This window comes from Notolepis coatsorum, assembly GCF_963971535.1.
Source record: "Notolepis coatsorum genome assembly, chromosome: 1".
In the NCBI taxonomy this organism is placed as follows: domain Eukaryota; kingdom Metazoa; phylum Chordata; class Actinopteri; order Aulopiformes; family Paralepididae; genus Notolepis; species Notolepis coatsorum.
The window spans coordinates 151,713,385-151,730,700 of NC_140165.1; the positions used below are offsets into that span (position 1 = coordinate 151,713,385).

The following is a 17,316-nucleotide window of genomic DNA, read 5'->3' on the forward strand; positions in this document are numbered from 1 at the left end:
GGTACATGATGTGTTCTCTTTGGCTAGCTGTAGTAGCAATGTTTGGGTCCATGTAGCACAACTAACGTTAACAGTTAACTAGCTACAACCCCAGCGTATCCGTATGAATAGTCTATGAACGCTACACGAAGTGGGAGACGTGTTGTTGGTACAATTTGGAAATGCACAAACACAAACCATTGTTTTTATCTGTTTTAGTATTATCTGTATTCCAACGCAACAAACCTTTTGCAGTAACGTCCTCTCCAACTCTCTTAGACGTCCACTGTTGTCTTCCTGCAACAACTCATGCCTTGTGGGATTCCAGATTTTTGTTTCAGTGAAAACAAGCACTTTTAGAGGATGAACTTGGTAACCAAATTAGAATAAATAAATCTAAATAGAGTTCTCAAAAACCACTCGAGTTCAATTAAAACAACGAGTACTGGCGTAATCGATTACTCAGGCCCATCCCTAATTACTGGAATTAATATTTCCAAGTGTTTATATTTCCTCACTCTAGTACCTTTTTTATTAGCTTGTAGCTAACTGAGCCAGAAGCTGCATTACATTTCACTGTGGTAGACCAGGAGGATCGAATCCCGTCAATCACAGGGGAAGATATCTTGTCTGTTAATAAAACAACATATTACATCCTTCCACCACTAACCAATAAAGTGAATGAAACTAATTATGTCGAAACAACCTTTGCTATATTTTAGTTGGCCCAGAAGGTTCCCCACAAACTGAACAACCCCAAGTTCAACGATCCCCATATAAAGACTAACCTGCTGCTACAGGCCCATCTGTCCAGGATGCAGCTGAGCGCAGAGCTGCAGTCTGACACGGAAGAGATCCTGAGCAAGGTGAGCTGAGGAGAACAACACTTACAGTACATGCAGGGCTCGTCTCTTTATTCACCATATTCACACGGCAGCCATTTTGCTCTTATGTCATGCTCAGGTTGGGATTCCACCCTGTTCCCACCTTGCTCATCCTGTGCATTCTACCTTTCCTCTGGTCTGTTTGTAGGCAGTGCGTCTGATCCAGGCGTGTGTAGATGTGCTCTCCAGTAACGGCTGGCTGAGCCCTGCGCTGGCTGCCATGGAGCTGGCCCAGATGGTCACCCAGGCCATGTGGTCTAAGGACTCTTACCTCAAACAACTGCCCTTCTTCACCTCTGAGCACATCAAGCGATGCACAGACAAGGTAACATAGTCATTCCTCATGGTGTCCTGAATATTTAATTATAATATGTCATTATGCAGAACAAGTACTGTACAACGAAAGGAGGTTTGGCATCCAACCAGAGTGTAAATGTAGCAGTAAAGTGCAATAGTAATATACAATGTACAGGTGATTAAATGGGATATAAAATATATAAATTAGTACTACTGAGTAATCGGATGCATGTACAGAGTTGTAGTATCAATATGTACAGTGATACAGGTATAAAAACACTATGGTAGTAAGTCGTACCGGCCAGCAGCGTAACTAGTAAGAGTAGGTAGGGGTAAGAATAAATAAATATAAATATATATATATATATTAGGGCTGTCAGTTTATCGCGTTAATTAGATTAATTCATTACACAGCAAATTATCGCGTTATGAAAATGAACTCAAAATGTATTACAATTTTCTTTTATTTTATTATTATTATTTTTTTATCTCATTCATTCCATAAGAACGTAGAATACACGTTTACAGAATTCTTTTTTAATATGGTCCATTTGCATGTTCTTGGTATCTGATTCTAGGGACATCTATGGATCTCAGGGAATGTATTCCCAGTGTCAGAAATACTGTGGGCTAGATCCACAAAGAATGGATTGCACGGTGCAAGTTGCACCCTTACTTGCAATTCATTATGAATTGAAAATGGGGGACCCTGATGTAAACAAGATGAAAGTCTTTCTCTGGTCTGCATCCCCTTAACAATTGTGTGCATTGAGCCGTACTGTATTGTACCCATTCTGCAATCTGTTAATAAAATGTTCATTCAATCAATCAATCAATTCAATGATTGATTGAATGAAAATTTTATTTTGAGTAAATTGTAATTGTAAACCAAATGAGAATATCAATAAGATTTTTTTTTATTATCTTTGACTGTGAATAACACCATGCTCAAATTGACCAGACCTGAAAAATCTAAGCAAATTAATAGATGAAAGATGATTAAACAGAAGGTTTTGTAGATACAGTACTGAAGTATTCCATCCGGACACATGCAATTTGAAATATGATTATAGAATATCAGGCATAAAATGGTTATGCGATTAAAATGCGATTAATTAGATTAATTAATTACAAATCCTGTAATTAATTAGATTAATTTTTTTAATCGCCTGACAGCACTAATATATATATATATATATATATATATATATATATACAACATTATTGTACATGCTATCATCACCAAGGAAGAAACAATGAAAGGTGGTCTGATTGTCCCAGGTGTGGGAGGGAAACAGCTTTGTATCCATCCGCTATGTTGGAGTAAACATGGTCTAGAGAGACCTAGTCGTAGTTGTGCACACGCCGCCGTCTTGCATCTATATACTGTAGAATATGTAGTTCTTGATTTTACTATGGGGCTTAACTGTTCCTCTTCTCTTGCTCAGGGTGTGGAGAGTATCTTTGATATCATGGAGATGGAGGATGATGATCGTAGTGGGCTGCTGCAGCTCTCGGGCATCCAGATGGCTGACGTTGCTCGCTTCTGTAACCGCTACCCCAATATTGAACTGTCATACGAGGTGGCCGAGAAGGAGGTCATCAAGAGGTAAGTCTGTCGGCAGCATCTTCATCATGGGAAAGATGGTGTTATCATTGCGGCAGCACGAGTTAGACGAGAGTAATTGTGTTGGAAAAGGTCCTTTTCACACCTGGCATCTACATGTGTATATACATTTACACTATACACACATGAGGGGAAAGAGCAAATCGGTTTCAAGTTTGGTGTAAGTGTAAATGACATGCAGATAAATCAATTCTGAATACAATGAATGCAAATATGCGTATTTGTTTCCAGTGGCGGTCCAGTTCTGGTTCTGGTTCAACTAGAGAGAGAGGAGGAGGTTACTGGACCCGTTATTGCACCCCTCTTCCCCCAGGTACGTAAAGGCACTATCCATAATCCAAAGGGAAACAATAGTGTTAACCCCACAATCAAAATTCTATTGTATTACAACTAAACAAGTCTATGACAACTAAATATGTTTTTAATGTTTTCTTACATGTGTCAAATTCAAGGCCTACGGGCTAAATAATCATAATCCTGGTAAATGTAATTTAAATCTGTAAATAAATGTATCTATAAGGCAGCCAATATATCCATAAATGACGCTTCCTTACCCACCTTTTAAACCAATGGCCTTCCTTGTATTCATTGAGGCACCAGAGAATGAACAGAAGGCATTTGCATATTTGTAACATATTGAGTTGGTATGCACAAATTGAATAGACAAACAAAATTACCAATAAGCTAGGGACCTCCTAAAGGTGAAAATTCACCTCACCTTTTTAGGTATTATTGTTAATGTAACCGGCCTGCAAAATCATCTAGATTTTTCATTTCGGCCCCCTTGGCAATTGACTTTGTTTACAATGGCAGGGTTTATAAACATTGGCGTAAAATAGATATATATATTTTCAGTTGTCATTTGTTGAGAAATGTAGAAAAATTATTCCATCTGTGACTCAAACTGTGAATCTACCGCAAATTTGAATGGTCATTTGCCTGGGACACTTGGGATAGCTGCTGTAGCGTCTCTGATAATTGGCCCTTTCTATCCAAGTTCTGAGTTTCTATGATTGAGATGATGACTTGTTATATGAATCCTTTGTTGTAGAAACGTGAGGAGGGCTGGTGGGTGGTGATCGGAGACCCCAAGTCGAACAGCCTCATTTCTATCAAGAGACTGACGTTGCAGCAGAAAGCGAAGGTAAGAAGTCACTCCAAACCGACACACCTTGTTGTGAGCTGTGGCCCCCTGGTGTAGCGCCGATGACATCATAATTTCATAATTTAAAATGTCTCAGATTCTAATCTAGTTCTCATTCCCCTCTTCTTGCTCCAGGTCAAGCTGGACTTCGTGGCACCAGTGATGGGTGTTCACAACTACACACTGTACTTCATGAGTGATGCCTACATGGGCTGCGACCAGGAGTACAAGTTCAGCGTGGACGTGAAGGAGGCCGACAGCGACGGAGACAGTGACTCAGACTAGTGGGCTCACGTGACGACCACCATCACCAGGTGTCCTGTTCTCATCTGAAATGGGATCAGCAGGAGTTCCTATTGTAGATAACAAACCAGAATCACTTGTCTTTGTCTTTAAGTATGCCGTTGTCATGTATGCTCTTAAGTGTAACCTTTTTATATATATGGGTAGTTGTTTTTCAGTTTAGATCACGTCATGTACAGCATAACATGTCTCATGTCAACCACACATGGTAATTGTGCTTTACCATTAGTCAACATCTGCCATTAAAGCCCCAATCAGGACTTTAAAGTTAGATACAGATTGATGGGTATGATTGTCATCTGTGCACCTTTCAGAAAAGAAGGTGGCACTACAGGGGAGTGTTGGTTCTGGATTGGACTTCATATGTGTAATGTGGTATTGAACTGGTCTAACATTTTAGTATGATGTACTGCCCTAGCTTTTTTTTTTTTCAATAAAAAGATTCGAAATAAATGACCATTTGTTTCTGAAAGTAAGTCTGTTATTGAAAGATTTAATAATTGACTCAGGAAGCAACCGTTGTGATTGGAGAATTAAGAAAAGATGGCAGGGGGTTTGAGATGGGTCCATTACAGTAATGCAAGAAAGCACTCGTCCCAAAGAGAAAAAGGAAGACCAGATTAATTAAATTATGTAACATTTAATAGACAATTGCTGTGAAATTACAATCTCAAAATGCATTATTAAAAACAGCTTAAACCAGACACGAAATGAGCATATTCGTTTTAGAGCAAACCAGAAGAGGGCCAACAGGTGGCATGGTTCCTATCTTGCAGTGGTAATCAGATTGTGTATGAGAAAGCATGAACATTGTGGCCTTGGAATTATAATGTTCTTGGTATTTTGGTTTTAAAAAAAAAGTTGTATAAAGCTTTTTTTTTTTTTTTTTTATCTTTTTCCCCCTCCATTTTCCTCCGATTTTCTCCCATCCCAATGTTAGTCGTATGCCAATTCCCAGTCCCTTCCTGGTCGCTGCGCACTTACCCCCCACAGTCAGATCATCTGGGAGAGTGGAGGCTACCACGTGCTTCCTCCGACACACGTCCAGCCAATCACCGCTTCTTTTCACCTGGCAGCGCGGATTCTCATCGAGAGGGCGTAGCGTGTGGGAGGACCACACTATCCCCCTCAAGTCCTATCCGCGCTTAGCAGGCGCCCCGACCGAACTGTAGGAGTCGCTGTTTACAACGACCCGGACCCACCCTGCCAGCTTCTCCCACCCTCTAATACAGCCAATTGTATTAGTGCAGACGGCCAGCCAAGCTGGTGACGAACGCAATCTCCGCTCGGCCACCTAACCGCCCTGTATAAAGCTTTTTAAACAACGCTACATAAGTTAGATTTGTAGGTAAAGCGTGCTAATTACGTTAATTCAATGTTAACACTTTAATCGCCGATGACGTGTTTAAACGTCATTCCTAGCCATGCTCATTCTGCCGAAGACACCGTAACTCGTCTTTGATATCAATAATTCAAAAATCTGATCGAAATCATATTTCTCCTCCGGAGACATGAGATGTACTGGTAAGCTCCACTCAACTGTCTAGCGGTTCAAGAGCGCCATCCGGTGGCCGATCGGCAGATCGGCCAAGAGGGAGGGGCGCGCCAAACAGGAAGTGCTCATCCATAATCCGTCCGGGCACTCGCGATCGGTAGCCGGACCCCATCTCAACACACTGGATAATCAATTGCTCGCCCTAACTCAATAAACAACATTATTTGGACATATATAGTATTATACAACCTGGAAATGGTTCATCAGGATCAACATCCCATAATCGAAAACTGTCTACTCTACGCTCATCCCCCAACGGCGCGAGGAACATACGGTAAGATCCAGCGTTATTTTCTAACGTATTCCATATAAACTGCTCTGATGACCATATGACCCACACTAGACGAATGGTATAACGTTGCCCACGGAATTATAAACGCCCCCTTGCCCATCCGGTCAATATCAGATGATACGTAGTAACTTCTAGAACCACGTCCAGTTGAATTTTTTCATCTGGCAACGATCGCTACCAAACTGTATTTGATCATCAATATAATGCATTTGGAGCTATAAATCAAGTTCTGGAGAAAGCGGCAGAAAACGATAAAAACATACTTATACTTTAGACCATATTTTAGTATGAATGTGAATGAAAAAGTATATCGTTGCTACACCCTGAACAATGGATATAAGACATTGAATGGGCCATAATAATGGCAATTTAGCAATAGAATTTAAAAAGTTATAGCCCTGCAAAGAAGGGGAACTTCTCCATAGACAAATAGAGCTGGCTAGGGATGATAAATTATGAATTTGAACCATGGCGACCAAAGTGTTAACATTACTGTCTCTTTGCTTTTTGGGATGTGAAAATGAAAACTCAACATCTCACGTGATGCAAGGCAACCTCAGTGCAGGAGTAGCACCGTGAGACCAGTACTGACGAATACTGTTGTCTTGGTGCATTTTTTTTATCAGACAGCTGTGCCGTGTGTTTAGGCCTCCGCCTGGTATCTCCAGACAGCAATCTCTCCACTATCACTGCAGGACACCAGGAGCCCTGCCTCCTTCGGATGCCAGGTCACACAGTTGACGTCCTGGTTGTGGGCCTTGGACACATGAGCAGACAGAGAGAACACCGGCTGGTCAGGATCAGCTGCATCGTCCTCCTTGAACACGCGAACTCCGTCATCGCCGCAAGCCGTTGCCAGGCCACCAGTCAGCCCACACCTGAACAAAGATCGGTGCAGGTGTTCATTTACCAAGTTGACAGTGGGGGAGGGGGCTGTGAAGGTAATTTAAAAGAAATCTTCATTCTAGGTGACATACCGTACTTTTCGGACTATAAGCCGCGGCTTTTCCCCCCATTTTTCGACCCTGCGGCTTATATAACGGTGCGGCTTATATGTGACTCGACGTGACCAAACCCGAAAATGTAAAAATCTAAATATTGCTTTTTTGACTGCATTGAAATGTTATTTATCTGTTCCCTTATTTGCTAAACTTAATACAACTTGTAAATGAGTTAATTCTTGATATTTGTCCGACAGTATTGTGTCCCAATGCTAATTACATATGGTAATTAAACATTAAAACACCTGCGGCTTATAGTCCAGTGCGGCTTATATATGTACACATCATTCAATTTAGCTGCTGCGGCTTATAGTCAGGTGCGGCTTATAGTGCGAAAAGTACGGGTACATGTTTTCTAAAACTACGATTCCAAACTGATATTTTGTCCCCTTAAAAATGCCCTGCATGTATGATGCATAATGTCACTGACTGCAGAACAGCCTTGAGGTTGCAGTAGGAATGTAAATGGACATCAGTGAACATTCACGAGGAAGGGAGGGGGGGGGTCTTCCGTCTTACCATGCAACATCATATACTGTCCGCCCATGGAACCCTGACAGAGTGCAAACACACTTCCAAGACAAGTCTGTGGTGCCATCTCCTGTTCGACAACAACAAAGATAAAGGTGAGGGGTGAAATTCTTTCTAGTCATCCACCAACACAGATGATTAACCAGATGCATACTGTGTGTGCTGCCATCTCCTGTTCAAGAATAAATACCAACAGGTGAGGTGAACTACTGAATCATCCAACCACAAAACAAAAGGGTGAATTTGGCACCCATGGGTCCATAAAATGTTAGTGTGAGCTTTTACACCCAAATTAGCTGTACATTCTCGAAGCATTGCATTGAAGCATAATGCATTGAAGCTATGTGTGTGTATGACTACTCTTATTTTTAGTCTGGTGGCACCTCTTCAACATAGTTGTGCATTTCCCCCCATCCAATTTACATTTCTTAAGCCCCCCCCTTTTCTTGATCCTTCAATCACAACTGTTTATTTGAGGGAAGGATCATAAAAAGAGGGCAGGGCTTGAGAGGTCAATTTTGGTATTCCCCCTTTAACCAGCTCACCCCGACACTCTTTCCAGATCTTCACCGTACGGTCATCACTGCAGGAAGCCAATCGTTGGCCACTAGGGTCAAAGGTCAAACTCCAGACTGTGGAGGTGTGGCCTTCCAAGGTGGCCCTGCACTCCCAGTCATCATCCTCTTCCTTATAAATACAGATATTGTTGTCATAGCTGGCTGAGGCCAGAATCTGCAGAGAGACAAAGTAAGATAAGCAGGGAACCCAGACAAGCAGACCATAAATAACAAAAAAAACAATACCTACATTTGTATATCAAAAAGGCATCTGGACATTTTCACACCTAGGTTTGTTTGAAAAAATTTTGTGTGTTATGTTTCACATTGCCAATTGACAAACAAACTAAAACTACTTAAAGCCATGTGATCATGCCAGTCAGCCTTTATTCAACATAATTTTGAATTCTAACTAACAAACATGAGAACTAAAAAAAAAAAAAAAAAAAACTTGTCATCTTTGGCTGGCATGTGTGAAAAAAAGCTACGAAATGTTGGATTCTTACAATATGAGCTCAAGTTCAGTGAACTGCTTCTAATTTACAGAACTTTAAATTAAGGACATCAACTGAGTATGGTCTGATTTTAGAAAATCAGATGGCAAGGAAAAGTTAAAACAGAAAAACAATAGAGGCCTTGCACTGAATGTTTGTGTAGTTCTTAGTCTTCCAACATGGCTGCCTGAAAAATATATCAACAAAAGCATAATTTGATGCGTTATTACTACCACTGCACAGAAATTAGGCGTTTTCTTTTGAAAGTAGTTACCAATGGTTACAGGCAGCCATACTGGAAGAAAGAGAACTACACAAACAATCCATTCAAGTTCTCCATCTTTTTAAATAGTGAAATGTGATTTAATAACAATGAAACAGTGGAATCAGTATCAAAGGTATCAGAACCGCTATTGGTATTGAAACACTTAGTTCCAACAATACCAAACCTGGGAGGATGGCCAAGCAAAGCAGATGGATCAACAAAATCCAAAACACTATTTGGCAAAATACAGTAAATGTACAGGAACTTTGGACTAGTGATGGACAGGTGGTGAGGTGTGGGAGAGGTGGTGGGGTGGCCGTGGGCAGGTGGCCTGAGCAGCAGGTTGCAGAACAACCTACCTCCTGTGTAGGGTGCCATGCGACATGCTTGACATCCTGTGTGTGAGAGTTCACTACAGTCACACACTCATACTCGTCCTCCTCGTCCACTGTGAAAAAGGGAGGATTAGAAATAATTTGCATGTGTACTACATACTGAACTGCAGGGTTTAGATGCCGGAATGGATAGAGATATCTTTGGACAAGAAATATATACAGTGAGAGACTAGAAAGCAGATTCTGACCTTCCCAAACCCAAACACTCTTATCTCGGCTGCATGTGGCCAGCAGGTTTCCTGAGGGTGCCCATGCCACACATTTCACCTCGTTTTCGTGCCCTTCCAACACGGTCAGACACTGGGAGACGAATGTCGAGATTAAAGAGTAACCTCTGGGCAGATTCTTGCAGAGCAAGAAATATAATATTCTGAAATGTGTAGCATTAGTTCCACCTAGCAGTGGTTAACAAAAACATCAGAAAACAAATATGGCGGCAATTAAACATTTCCTCTGACCTCAAAGTCATCGTTTTTCTTCTTCCAGATACATGTAGTTGCATCAAAGCTGGCAGAGGCGAGATAGTTCCCACAGGGAGACCACGCCACCTTCCTCACAGTGCGCTGATGTCCATCCTGAAGCACAGTCTTGCATTCCCAAGAGTCACCTGAGGAGGGAAGATGGGCATTGTTCTTGCAGTCTTGAGAACCCACATCATGCACATATTCGCCATATCTCTCATCTGACTGTACCACGTTGGTGTGCTACCGGGAAGGCTTGGGCCAATGGAACCTCGGGATCCACTCTGAAGAATTTGTACAGCTTTCATCTTGAGTGCCGATGCAGAATGGCTAATAGGATTACGAACCAATTTATCCCTGCTGTGATTAATTGCATAGACAAATGTAACCATTTTATGTATTTTCTTTATTTCTATTTCTGTTCAAAACGTACTTAACATGTGATGTTGTTATCCCGTATTTTATGTTATGTGTTTATGTATGGTGCCCTTGTGATATTTGTGCTCGTGGCCTGTCCTTGAGTGGTGGCTTGATGATTGGACAGTCCGACCTGCATAATGATCTCTGATGAATGAATTAATTAATTAATTAATGAAAACTTTATTTAACAGATTGCAGAATGGGTACAATACAGCACGGCTCAATACACACAATTGTTAAGGGGATGCAGACCAGAGAAAGACGTTTGTCTTGTTTCCATCAGGGTCCCCCATTTTCAATTCATATTGACATTTATGACATACTCAACATACATGACATTTATGGCATAGGGACATATAGGTATTTAGTACTGATACATTTGTGACATATTATGCGGTATCCAAATATACAGTACTGTTACTCATAGATCCTGACAGAGTATATACATATGATGGGGAGGGGACTGTACATTAGGAGGGGGTGGGTGGGTGGGAGAGAAATATACATCCGGTGGTGAGGAGACTACATTTGGAGGGGGAGAATGTATACATGCGGTGGGGAGGAGACTCTATAGGAGGGTGGGGGTGGGGGGTTTGGACATTTACGGTGGCCAGTTTCGAATTGCAGCCTCCCGTAGGTGCTCTTTAAGAGCGGTTTTGAATGTGGGTAGGGATTCACATTCCTTTACAGCTTTGGGTAGGGCGTTCCACATTGATGTGGCATAATTGCGAAACGTGTTTAATCCCTTGTTTGAGCCGAATCTGGGTTTAACATGATTTGTTGAGCTTCCTCTGGTGTTGTGGTCGTGGTATTCACGGACCTTTGGGAAGTATTTTGACGTGTACATGGGTACCTTAGTCGTATAGTGTATCTTGTAGACCAGGCCCATTGCAAGTTGCTGTACTCCGTCTTCTACTCTAAGCCATCCTAGGTAGTCAAAGTGGGCAGGGGTGAGGTGGGTTCTAGGGGTAAGGTCAAGTAGTAGTCTGACTAGTTTGTTTTGTGATGTTTGTAATCTTGTTTTTAGCGCCTTTGAGGTGCTTTGGTACCATGAGGTGCAAGCATAGTCGTAGTACCCTTGAATGAGTCTTCAGGGTATTCTTGTTTACCAGAGAGGAGATCCGGTACAAGAATCTAGTTTGTTGGTTGACTTTTTTTATTACATTGGATGCCATTTTGTCACAGGAAAGATTTGCCTCTAGGATGGAACCCAGGTAGGTCATTTCATCTTTCCTTGTGACAATATTGTCACCCACTGTAACTGAGAAGCCGTCGGTCTTGCTGAGTTTGTTATTTGAACCGAAGAGAATGGACTCTGTTTTGCCCATGTGTAATGATAGTTTGTTATCAGCGAGCCATGCAGATTTTGCTGCATGATGGTCTAGGACTGAGATCTCAGCCAGTACATCGGTGTAGCTACATAGCAATGTTAGCCGTTTTAATTCATGGACTTTGTTTACATATCATTATTATTAACATCTCAGTTAAACGCATATTCTTCACCATCATCATTATCGCTACACACTGTGTCCACCAGCCTTACCTTCTCTTCCCCATATTCGAATGGCCCGGTCACCCCCACACGAGGCCAGCAGAGTTCCCCTCGGGTTCCATGCAACGTACCAGCAGCGAGCATCTGGATGTGCATTGAATTTCTGAACAAGGGCCAATGAGTCCTTCATATCCGTTACTACTGACAGCTATCTTTTGTTTTGGCTAATGATTAAAGTACCATGTGCCCAAAATGACGATTGGTTATGTTTATCTCCAGGAATACGGAACTAGTTATTTATTGTAGAATGGAAATAACGTGTTCATAAGTCATATTTCACCACCTGACAAAGAAAGGTTTATACAATTACGATCATTTCTAAATTTCAGCTCAGACTCACAAACTTCCGACCTCCTCCTCTTGTAGTAGTTTCGTGTAGCTAGTACTACCTTGACAATAACTTTACTGCCACCTATTGCAGGGGATGAGCAACTGACGAATGGTGTTGTGAGTAGGGTCGAGCTGCAGCCTCGGAGCCTCGGTCCAGATTGGAACTTCAGCGCTGCCACAGGATTATTACTCCTGTGACAGGGCAATGCGCTGATTGGCGGAAAGTACGGAAGTATCTCGAAGTACGTCTGACGTATCTCGAATTACGTCTGACGTTTCTCTACGTTAGCAAACGTTAAACGTTGTATTCATAAAATAATATAAATTCAGCAGCATGGGGAGGGCCGGGGGGAGGGGAGGTACAGGTAGTAGAAGACATAGAGGTACAGGTCACATAATTATAGTACAGTGGAGAAGTAAAAATAGAATAAAAAGGCAGTGTAAACAATATACAATATTATTAACTCTAATAATAACACGCCTCGAGGGCTCATTATAATACGAGAGCCGTGGGTCTGCATTGTATAGAGCGGATCCCCCGGCCGTATTCAAGCGCTGGAGCGCTTTGCGATGGATCAAACTGTATTAATATAGTAGTAATAATAGTAGTTGGCTAGTTGCGCGCTTCTGGCCACCTCCCGCAGTGCGCGCATACACACATACTGTCTGTAGCCTATACAGTACGTGCAAAATTAGTTGTCAAGAGCCAATTGCACAGGTTGCCTCATCTCATCTGGCTCTGCAAATAGATCTAGAGTCTGAATATCATATATAGCCTGCTGATGATCCAAATCCATTCTGAGAACGGAATGCAGTGCCCGCGACGAGGGTCTTGATTGATTGATTGATTGATTGATTGATTGAAAATTGTATTAACAGATCATGCTGGACCTACAAAAGGCCTTTGACACTGTCAATCACTCCATTCTTGATTGAACATTTTATTAACAGATTGCAGAATGGGTACAGTACAGTACAGCTCAATACACACAATTGTTAAGGGGATGCAGACAACAGTACAGTACTGTTTCTCATTCCTGTACTGTTGTTTATACTCTGCTCCTGTGTTGTAACCCAACCCCCTCCAATGTACAGTAAATGACCAAGTATGGTTTTGTCAATATTCCAATGTACAGTTTTGCTTGTACAGTTGTACAGTGTCCCCACCCACCCACCCCTCCTACCCCCGACCCCCCCCCCCCCCCCCCCCCCCCCCCCCCCCAAGGCGAAAGTATTTCTCTGGTCTGCATCCCCTTAACAATTGTGTGTATTGAGCTGTACTGTACTGTACCCATTCTGCAATCTGTTAATAAAATGTTCAATCAAGAATGGAGTGATTGACAGTGTCAAAGGCCTTTTGTAGGTCCAGCATGATCTGTTAATACAATTTTCAATCAATCAATCAATCAATCAATCAAGACCCTCGTCGCGGGCACTGCATTCCGTTCTCAGAATGGATTTGAGAGAGAGATCATCAGCAGGCTATATATGATATTCAGACTCTAGATCTATTTGCAGAGCCAGATGAGATGAGGCAACCTGTGCGATTGGCTCTTGACAACTAATTTTGCACGTACTGTATAGGCTACAGACAGTATGTGTGTATGCGCGCACTGCGGGAGGTGGCCAGAAGCGCGCAACTAGCCAACTACTATTATTACTACTATATTAATACAGTTTGATCCATCGCAAAGCGCTCCAGCGCTTGAATACGGCCGGGGGATCCGCTCTATACAATGCAGACCCACGGCTCTCGTATTATAATGAGCCCGCGAGGCGTGTTATTATTAGAGTTAATAATATTGTATATTGTTTACACTGCCTTTTTATTCTAATTTTACTTCTCCACTGTACTATAATTATGTGACCTGTACCTCTATGTCTTCTACTACCTGTACCTCCCCTCCCCCCGGCCCTCCCCATGCTGCTGAATTTATATTATTTTATGAATACAACGTTTAACGTTCGCTAACGTAGAGAAACGTCAGACGTAATTCGAGATACGTCAGACGTACTTCGAGATACTTCCGTACTTTCCGCCAATCAGCGCATTGCCCTGTCACAGGAGTAATAATCCTGTGGCAGGGCGGAAGTTCCAATCTGGACCGAGGCTCCGAGTCTGCAGCTGGACCCTATTGGGTGTTGTGGCTGTTGAAGATTACCACCATTAGATGGCAGCACTCACCACCACCGTGTTTTTTTGGTTTGGACTGGGTAGCGTGGAAGCAACAAAGAAGAATGGAATGAACAAGGAAGAATATATTTTACAGGAAGCTAGAAGAGGCTGTCTTTGTTTTTGTCTGTCTCTTATTTTTCAACCAACATAACAGACATCTGTCATCAGGTTAGCTGGGCTGAGTTTCACTTTATTTATTTCAACCGAATATAACAGCGGCATCTGTCAGAGAATACGGAAGAGGTGCCCATCTAGCTAGCTAACGTATGCTAAGCTAACAACAACACACAACAGGCCTGACGCCAGCTGTCTATTCTATTGTCCGCGTGTTATTTGGCAATCGCGCACTAACGGTACTAACTTAGCTGTATGCCCGCATACTATTTATTGTCTAACCAAAAGACCTGGTCTGCACAATAATAAGGTCAACCCCATTGTTCCCGTGTATCATCATTTAGCTAGCTACCTCTGGATAATTTGTACGTTCTGTCAAAATAGCCAGGGTATGTATTTTCTATTTTCTGATCTTTGTATACGTCACTTTAACGTTCAGGGGGTTGAACATTTTGTGTCACAACTAGCTGGAGACCATAACAGCAGCCGATATAAGGAGGAAATCGGATGACAATGTATGCACCACCGGGTTCCACCGTCCCTGGAAGCCGACGGAGAAGAGGTGCTACCTCTCTGCCCAAGCAGCCAGAACGAAGCCTGGCATCTGCTCTCCCTGGAGCTCTCTCCATCACAGCACTGTGTACGGCCTTGGCGGAACCAGCTTGGCTCCGGGTCCATGGAGGGACGTGTCCAAGACAGGAGCTGGGAGTAGCAGACGTCCTGGGGTACATTGACCCCAAGCTTCTGGACGGTGAGAGACGGCCACTGGCCAATGTCTTATACTCCAAATGCAGTGATGAAACTGTCAACAAACTAGTAATGCTAAGGTTTTTGTATCCAGTAACTGATAATGTAATGCTTTGTGGTGTGTTGTGTCACTCTGTCTTTTAGAGTATTGTGTGAACCCCCAGACCATCTTGTTGCTGAGGGTGATTGCTGCCTTCTGCTTCCTGGGCATCCTGTGTAGTCTAACAGCGTTCCTGTTGGATGTGTTTGGACCCAAACACCCGGCCCTTAAGATCACACGCAGATATGCATTTGCTCATATACTCACAGGTATGATTCTTTCACAGCTCAGTATGGGTTCCTCAGTCATAGAGGTTGTAATAACATAGTTCAGAGCTTTGACAAATTGTCCAGGTCAAATAGGTCATCTTTTACTGATTGACGTGAATCTAACTATAGTGAATCAATCAGTGAATTAATATCTTTTTCTTTTTCCCCCTCTGTCTGTGCGTGTCATAGTGCTGCAGTGTGCCACGGTGATAGGATTTTGCTACTGGGCCTCGGAGCTCATTTTGTCGCTACAGCAGCAGCACAAAAAGTACCACGGCTCTCTCATCTATGTTACATTTGCCATCAGCTTCTACCTGGTGGCAGGGGCTGGCGGAGCCTCTATTCTTGCCACAGCAGCGAATCTGCTGCGCCACTACCCCACAGAGGAAGAGGAGCAAGCACTGGAGTTGCTCTCAGAGATGGAGGAAAGCAGTGAGACATATCCCGCTGATTATGATATTGCCAATCAATTTCAGCCGCCGCCTGCCTACACGCCGTAATGTAGCCAGGCTGCCCTCCTTTCTGTCTCTCTTAACGCCCTCTGCTTCTCTATGAGCACTGCTATCGGCCTCGTAAACACATGTAAAGATATGTGATTCGGTTGCCCAGGTGGATATCTCTGCAAATACTCTCCTTTTCACAATGAACTCAATTGTGCACAATGAACATGCATATTCCTTGATTGTTGATGCTTGGGTGCATGAAGGCTTTCTTTAGTGGTGGCAGAGAGCGGGATGTGATTCTTATTTTCACCACTCAAGCTTTTAGAGATCTGCATGTAAATGGCTCTTAGGATTCGATCCTTACATGTAAAGCAAACAAAAGGGTGTGGGGTGTTGTTTCAACATGGCTTATAACAAGTGATATAGATGGAATGGAGTGAAAGGTAGAAAACGATCAATGCCAAATTTTGAACAAAGAGCTGTGGGCAGTTTGCTACCAGCTGTGTAGCTGGTCGGACACGGATGGAATATCATGACAATGGGTTGTTGATGATGCTTGCCATGTGTATATGATTCGACTTTACTAAAACATCCAACAATGAGAAGATTGTTTTAGACATTTCATTTTTATATATCAAATGGCCCTTTTATTTATTAACCGGATGTTCCTAGTGGTTTGTCGTCCTTTTATTTTTCTTCCTTTGCTGTATAGACTCATTACAGTTTTTAGCTTTATTTAATCAGACATGTATTTTTGAGATTGGCGCTATTTTACAAAGAAATATTTGCATATCCAACTAGTTTAAGCGCAGGTGCGTCGGAAAGTGTCACTTAAGTCTCAAGAAAGGAAGAATCCAACACACTGCTCCCGCTCAGCGTCGCAATGTATTGATCATACTAACGTACCAACAAAAGGTCCAGAGGGACCAAAACAATAGTATGATCAATACATTGTGCTGCTGAGCGAGAGCCGTGTACGAGATCTTCGTATGGAAATAAAAATATGTCACAGATGTACCTGCGATAGGTTTTTGTTGTGGTTGAAGATGGCACGTCTTCTGTCTGACGCTAATAGGATAGATATCACACCACATCAACTGAGCTGGTCACGTTCATCTGTTGACAAATCTTATTTGTACTCGGTGATTACCTTATGTGACTGTTTATTAAGTATGTGTTTTCTATGCATGAGTATTCCTCCCATTTGTCAAATTTTAACCTTGTTTATCCTACATGAGCATCTCATTGGGAACCGGCCAAGGCTTAAGATTGTGTTTGATAATGTAATGATGCAAGTGACATATTCTTCTTTTGTTTACTTCACGTCTGTATTTTGTTCCTAAAATTGTTGCTATACTTTATTCATTATGTAAAAAAGATGTGTAAAATATTGTTGACTGTTTATACATAACAGTGGTCATAATAAAAATAAATGCCCAA

The 17,316-nt window shown here is 42.2% G+C and overlaps 3 protein-coding genes across 4 annotated transcripts in view; 2 read left to right on the plus strand and 1 right to left on the minus strand.

Moving 5' to 3' along the window:
• snrnp200 (small nuclear ribonucleoprotein 200 (U5)) overlaps positions 1-4,691 on the plus strand; it is a 64,413-nt gene extending 59,722 nt beyond the window's left edge. For both annotated transcript variants that reach the window (XM_084319841.1, XM_084319842.1), the window contains exons 39-44: positions 702-845; positions 1,012-1,188; positions 2,609-2,769; positions 3,019-3,100; positions 3,839-3,931; positions 4,067-4,691. In XM_084319841.1, the coding sequence (XP_084175967.1) occupies positions 702-845; positions 1,012-1,188; positions 2,609-2,769; positions 3,019-3,100; positions 3,839-3,931; positions 4,067-4,216 (807 nt within the window). In that variant the 3' untranslated portion in view covers positions 4,217-4,691. The remainder of the gene's footprint in view (positions 1-701; positions 846-1,011; positions 1,189-2,608; positions 2,770-3,018; positions 3,101-3,838; positions 3,932-4,066) is intronic.
• A 93-nt stretch (positions 4,692-4,784) lies between these two features.
• On the minus strand, positions 4,785-12,124 carry ciao1 (cytosolic iron-sulfur assembly component 1). Its single transcript, XM_084314069.1, has 7 exons — positions 11,749-12,124; positions 9,783-9,931; positions 9,513-9,624; positions 9,289-9,377; positions 8,159-8,345; positions 7,602-7,683; positions 4,785-6,959 (listed from the first exon to the last, which is right to left on the minus strand). The coding sequence occupies exons 1-7, from the start codon at positions 11,885-11,887 to the stop codon at positions 6,725-6,727; spliced, it is 993 nt and encodes a 330-aa protein (XP_084170195.1). The 5' UTR covers positions 11,888-12,124; the 3' UTR covers positions 4,785-6,724.
• Positions 12,125-14,296: 2,172 nt separating this feature from the next.
• tmem127 (transmembrane protein 127) lies at positions 14,297-17,316 on the plus strand. The gene is made up of 4 exons (XM_084333421.1): positions 14,297-14,431; positions 14,845-15,128; positions 15,269-15,433; positions 15,623-17,316. The coding sequence occupies exons 2-4, from the start codon at positions 14,885-14,887 to the stop codon at positions 15,931-15,933; spliced, it is 720 nt and encodes a 239-aa protein (XP_084189547.1). The 5' UTR covers positions 14,297-14,431; positions 14,845-14,884; the 3' UTR covers positions 15,934-17,316.

Excerpts from the sequence above, each read along its gene's own strand:
- ciao1 (XM_084314069.1), bottom strand. The coding sequence starts at position 11,887 with ATGAAGGACTCATTGGCCCTTGTTCAGAAATTCAATGCACATCCAGAT. Across the intron at positions 9,625-9,782 it reads AGAAAAACGATGACTTTGAG|TGTCTGACCGTGTTGGAAGG; the intron begins GTCAGAGGAAAT and ends TTCGTCTCCCAG. Across the intron at positions 7,684-8,158 it reads GATCTGGAAAGAGTGTCGGG|GAGATGGCACCACAGACTTG; the intron begins GTGAGCTGGTTA and ends GTTGTCGAACAG.
- tmem127 (XM_084333421.1), top strand. The coding sequence starts at position 14,885 with ATGACAATGTATGCACCACCGGGTTCCACCGTCCCTGGAAGCCGACGG. Across the intron at positions 15,129-15,268 it reads TGACCCCAAGCTTCTGGACG|AGTATTGTGTGAACCCCCAG; the intron begins GTGAGAGACGGC and ends TCTGTCTTTTAG. Across the intron at positions 15,434-15,622 it reads ATTTGCTCATATACTCACAG|TGCTGCAGTGTGCCACGGTG; the intron begins GTATGATTCTTT and ends TGCGTGTCATAG.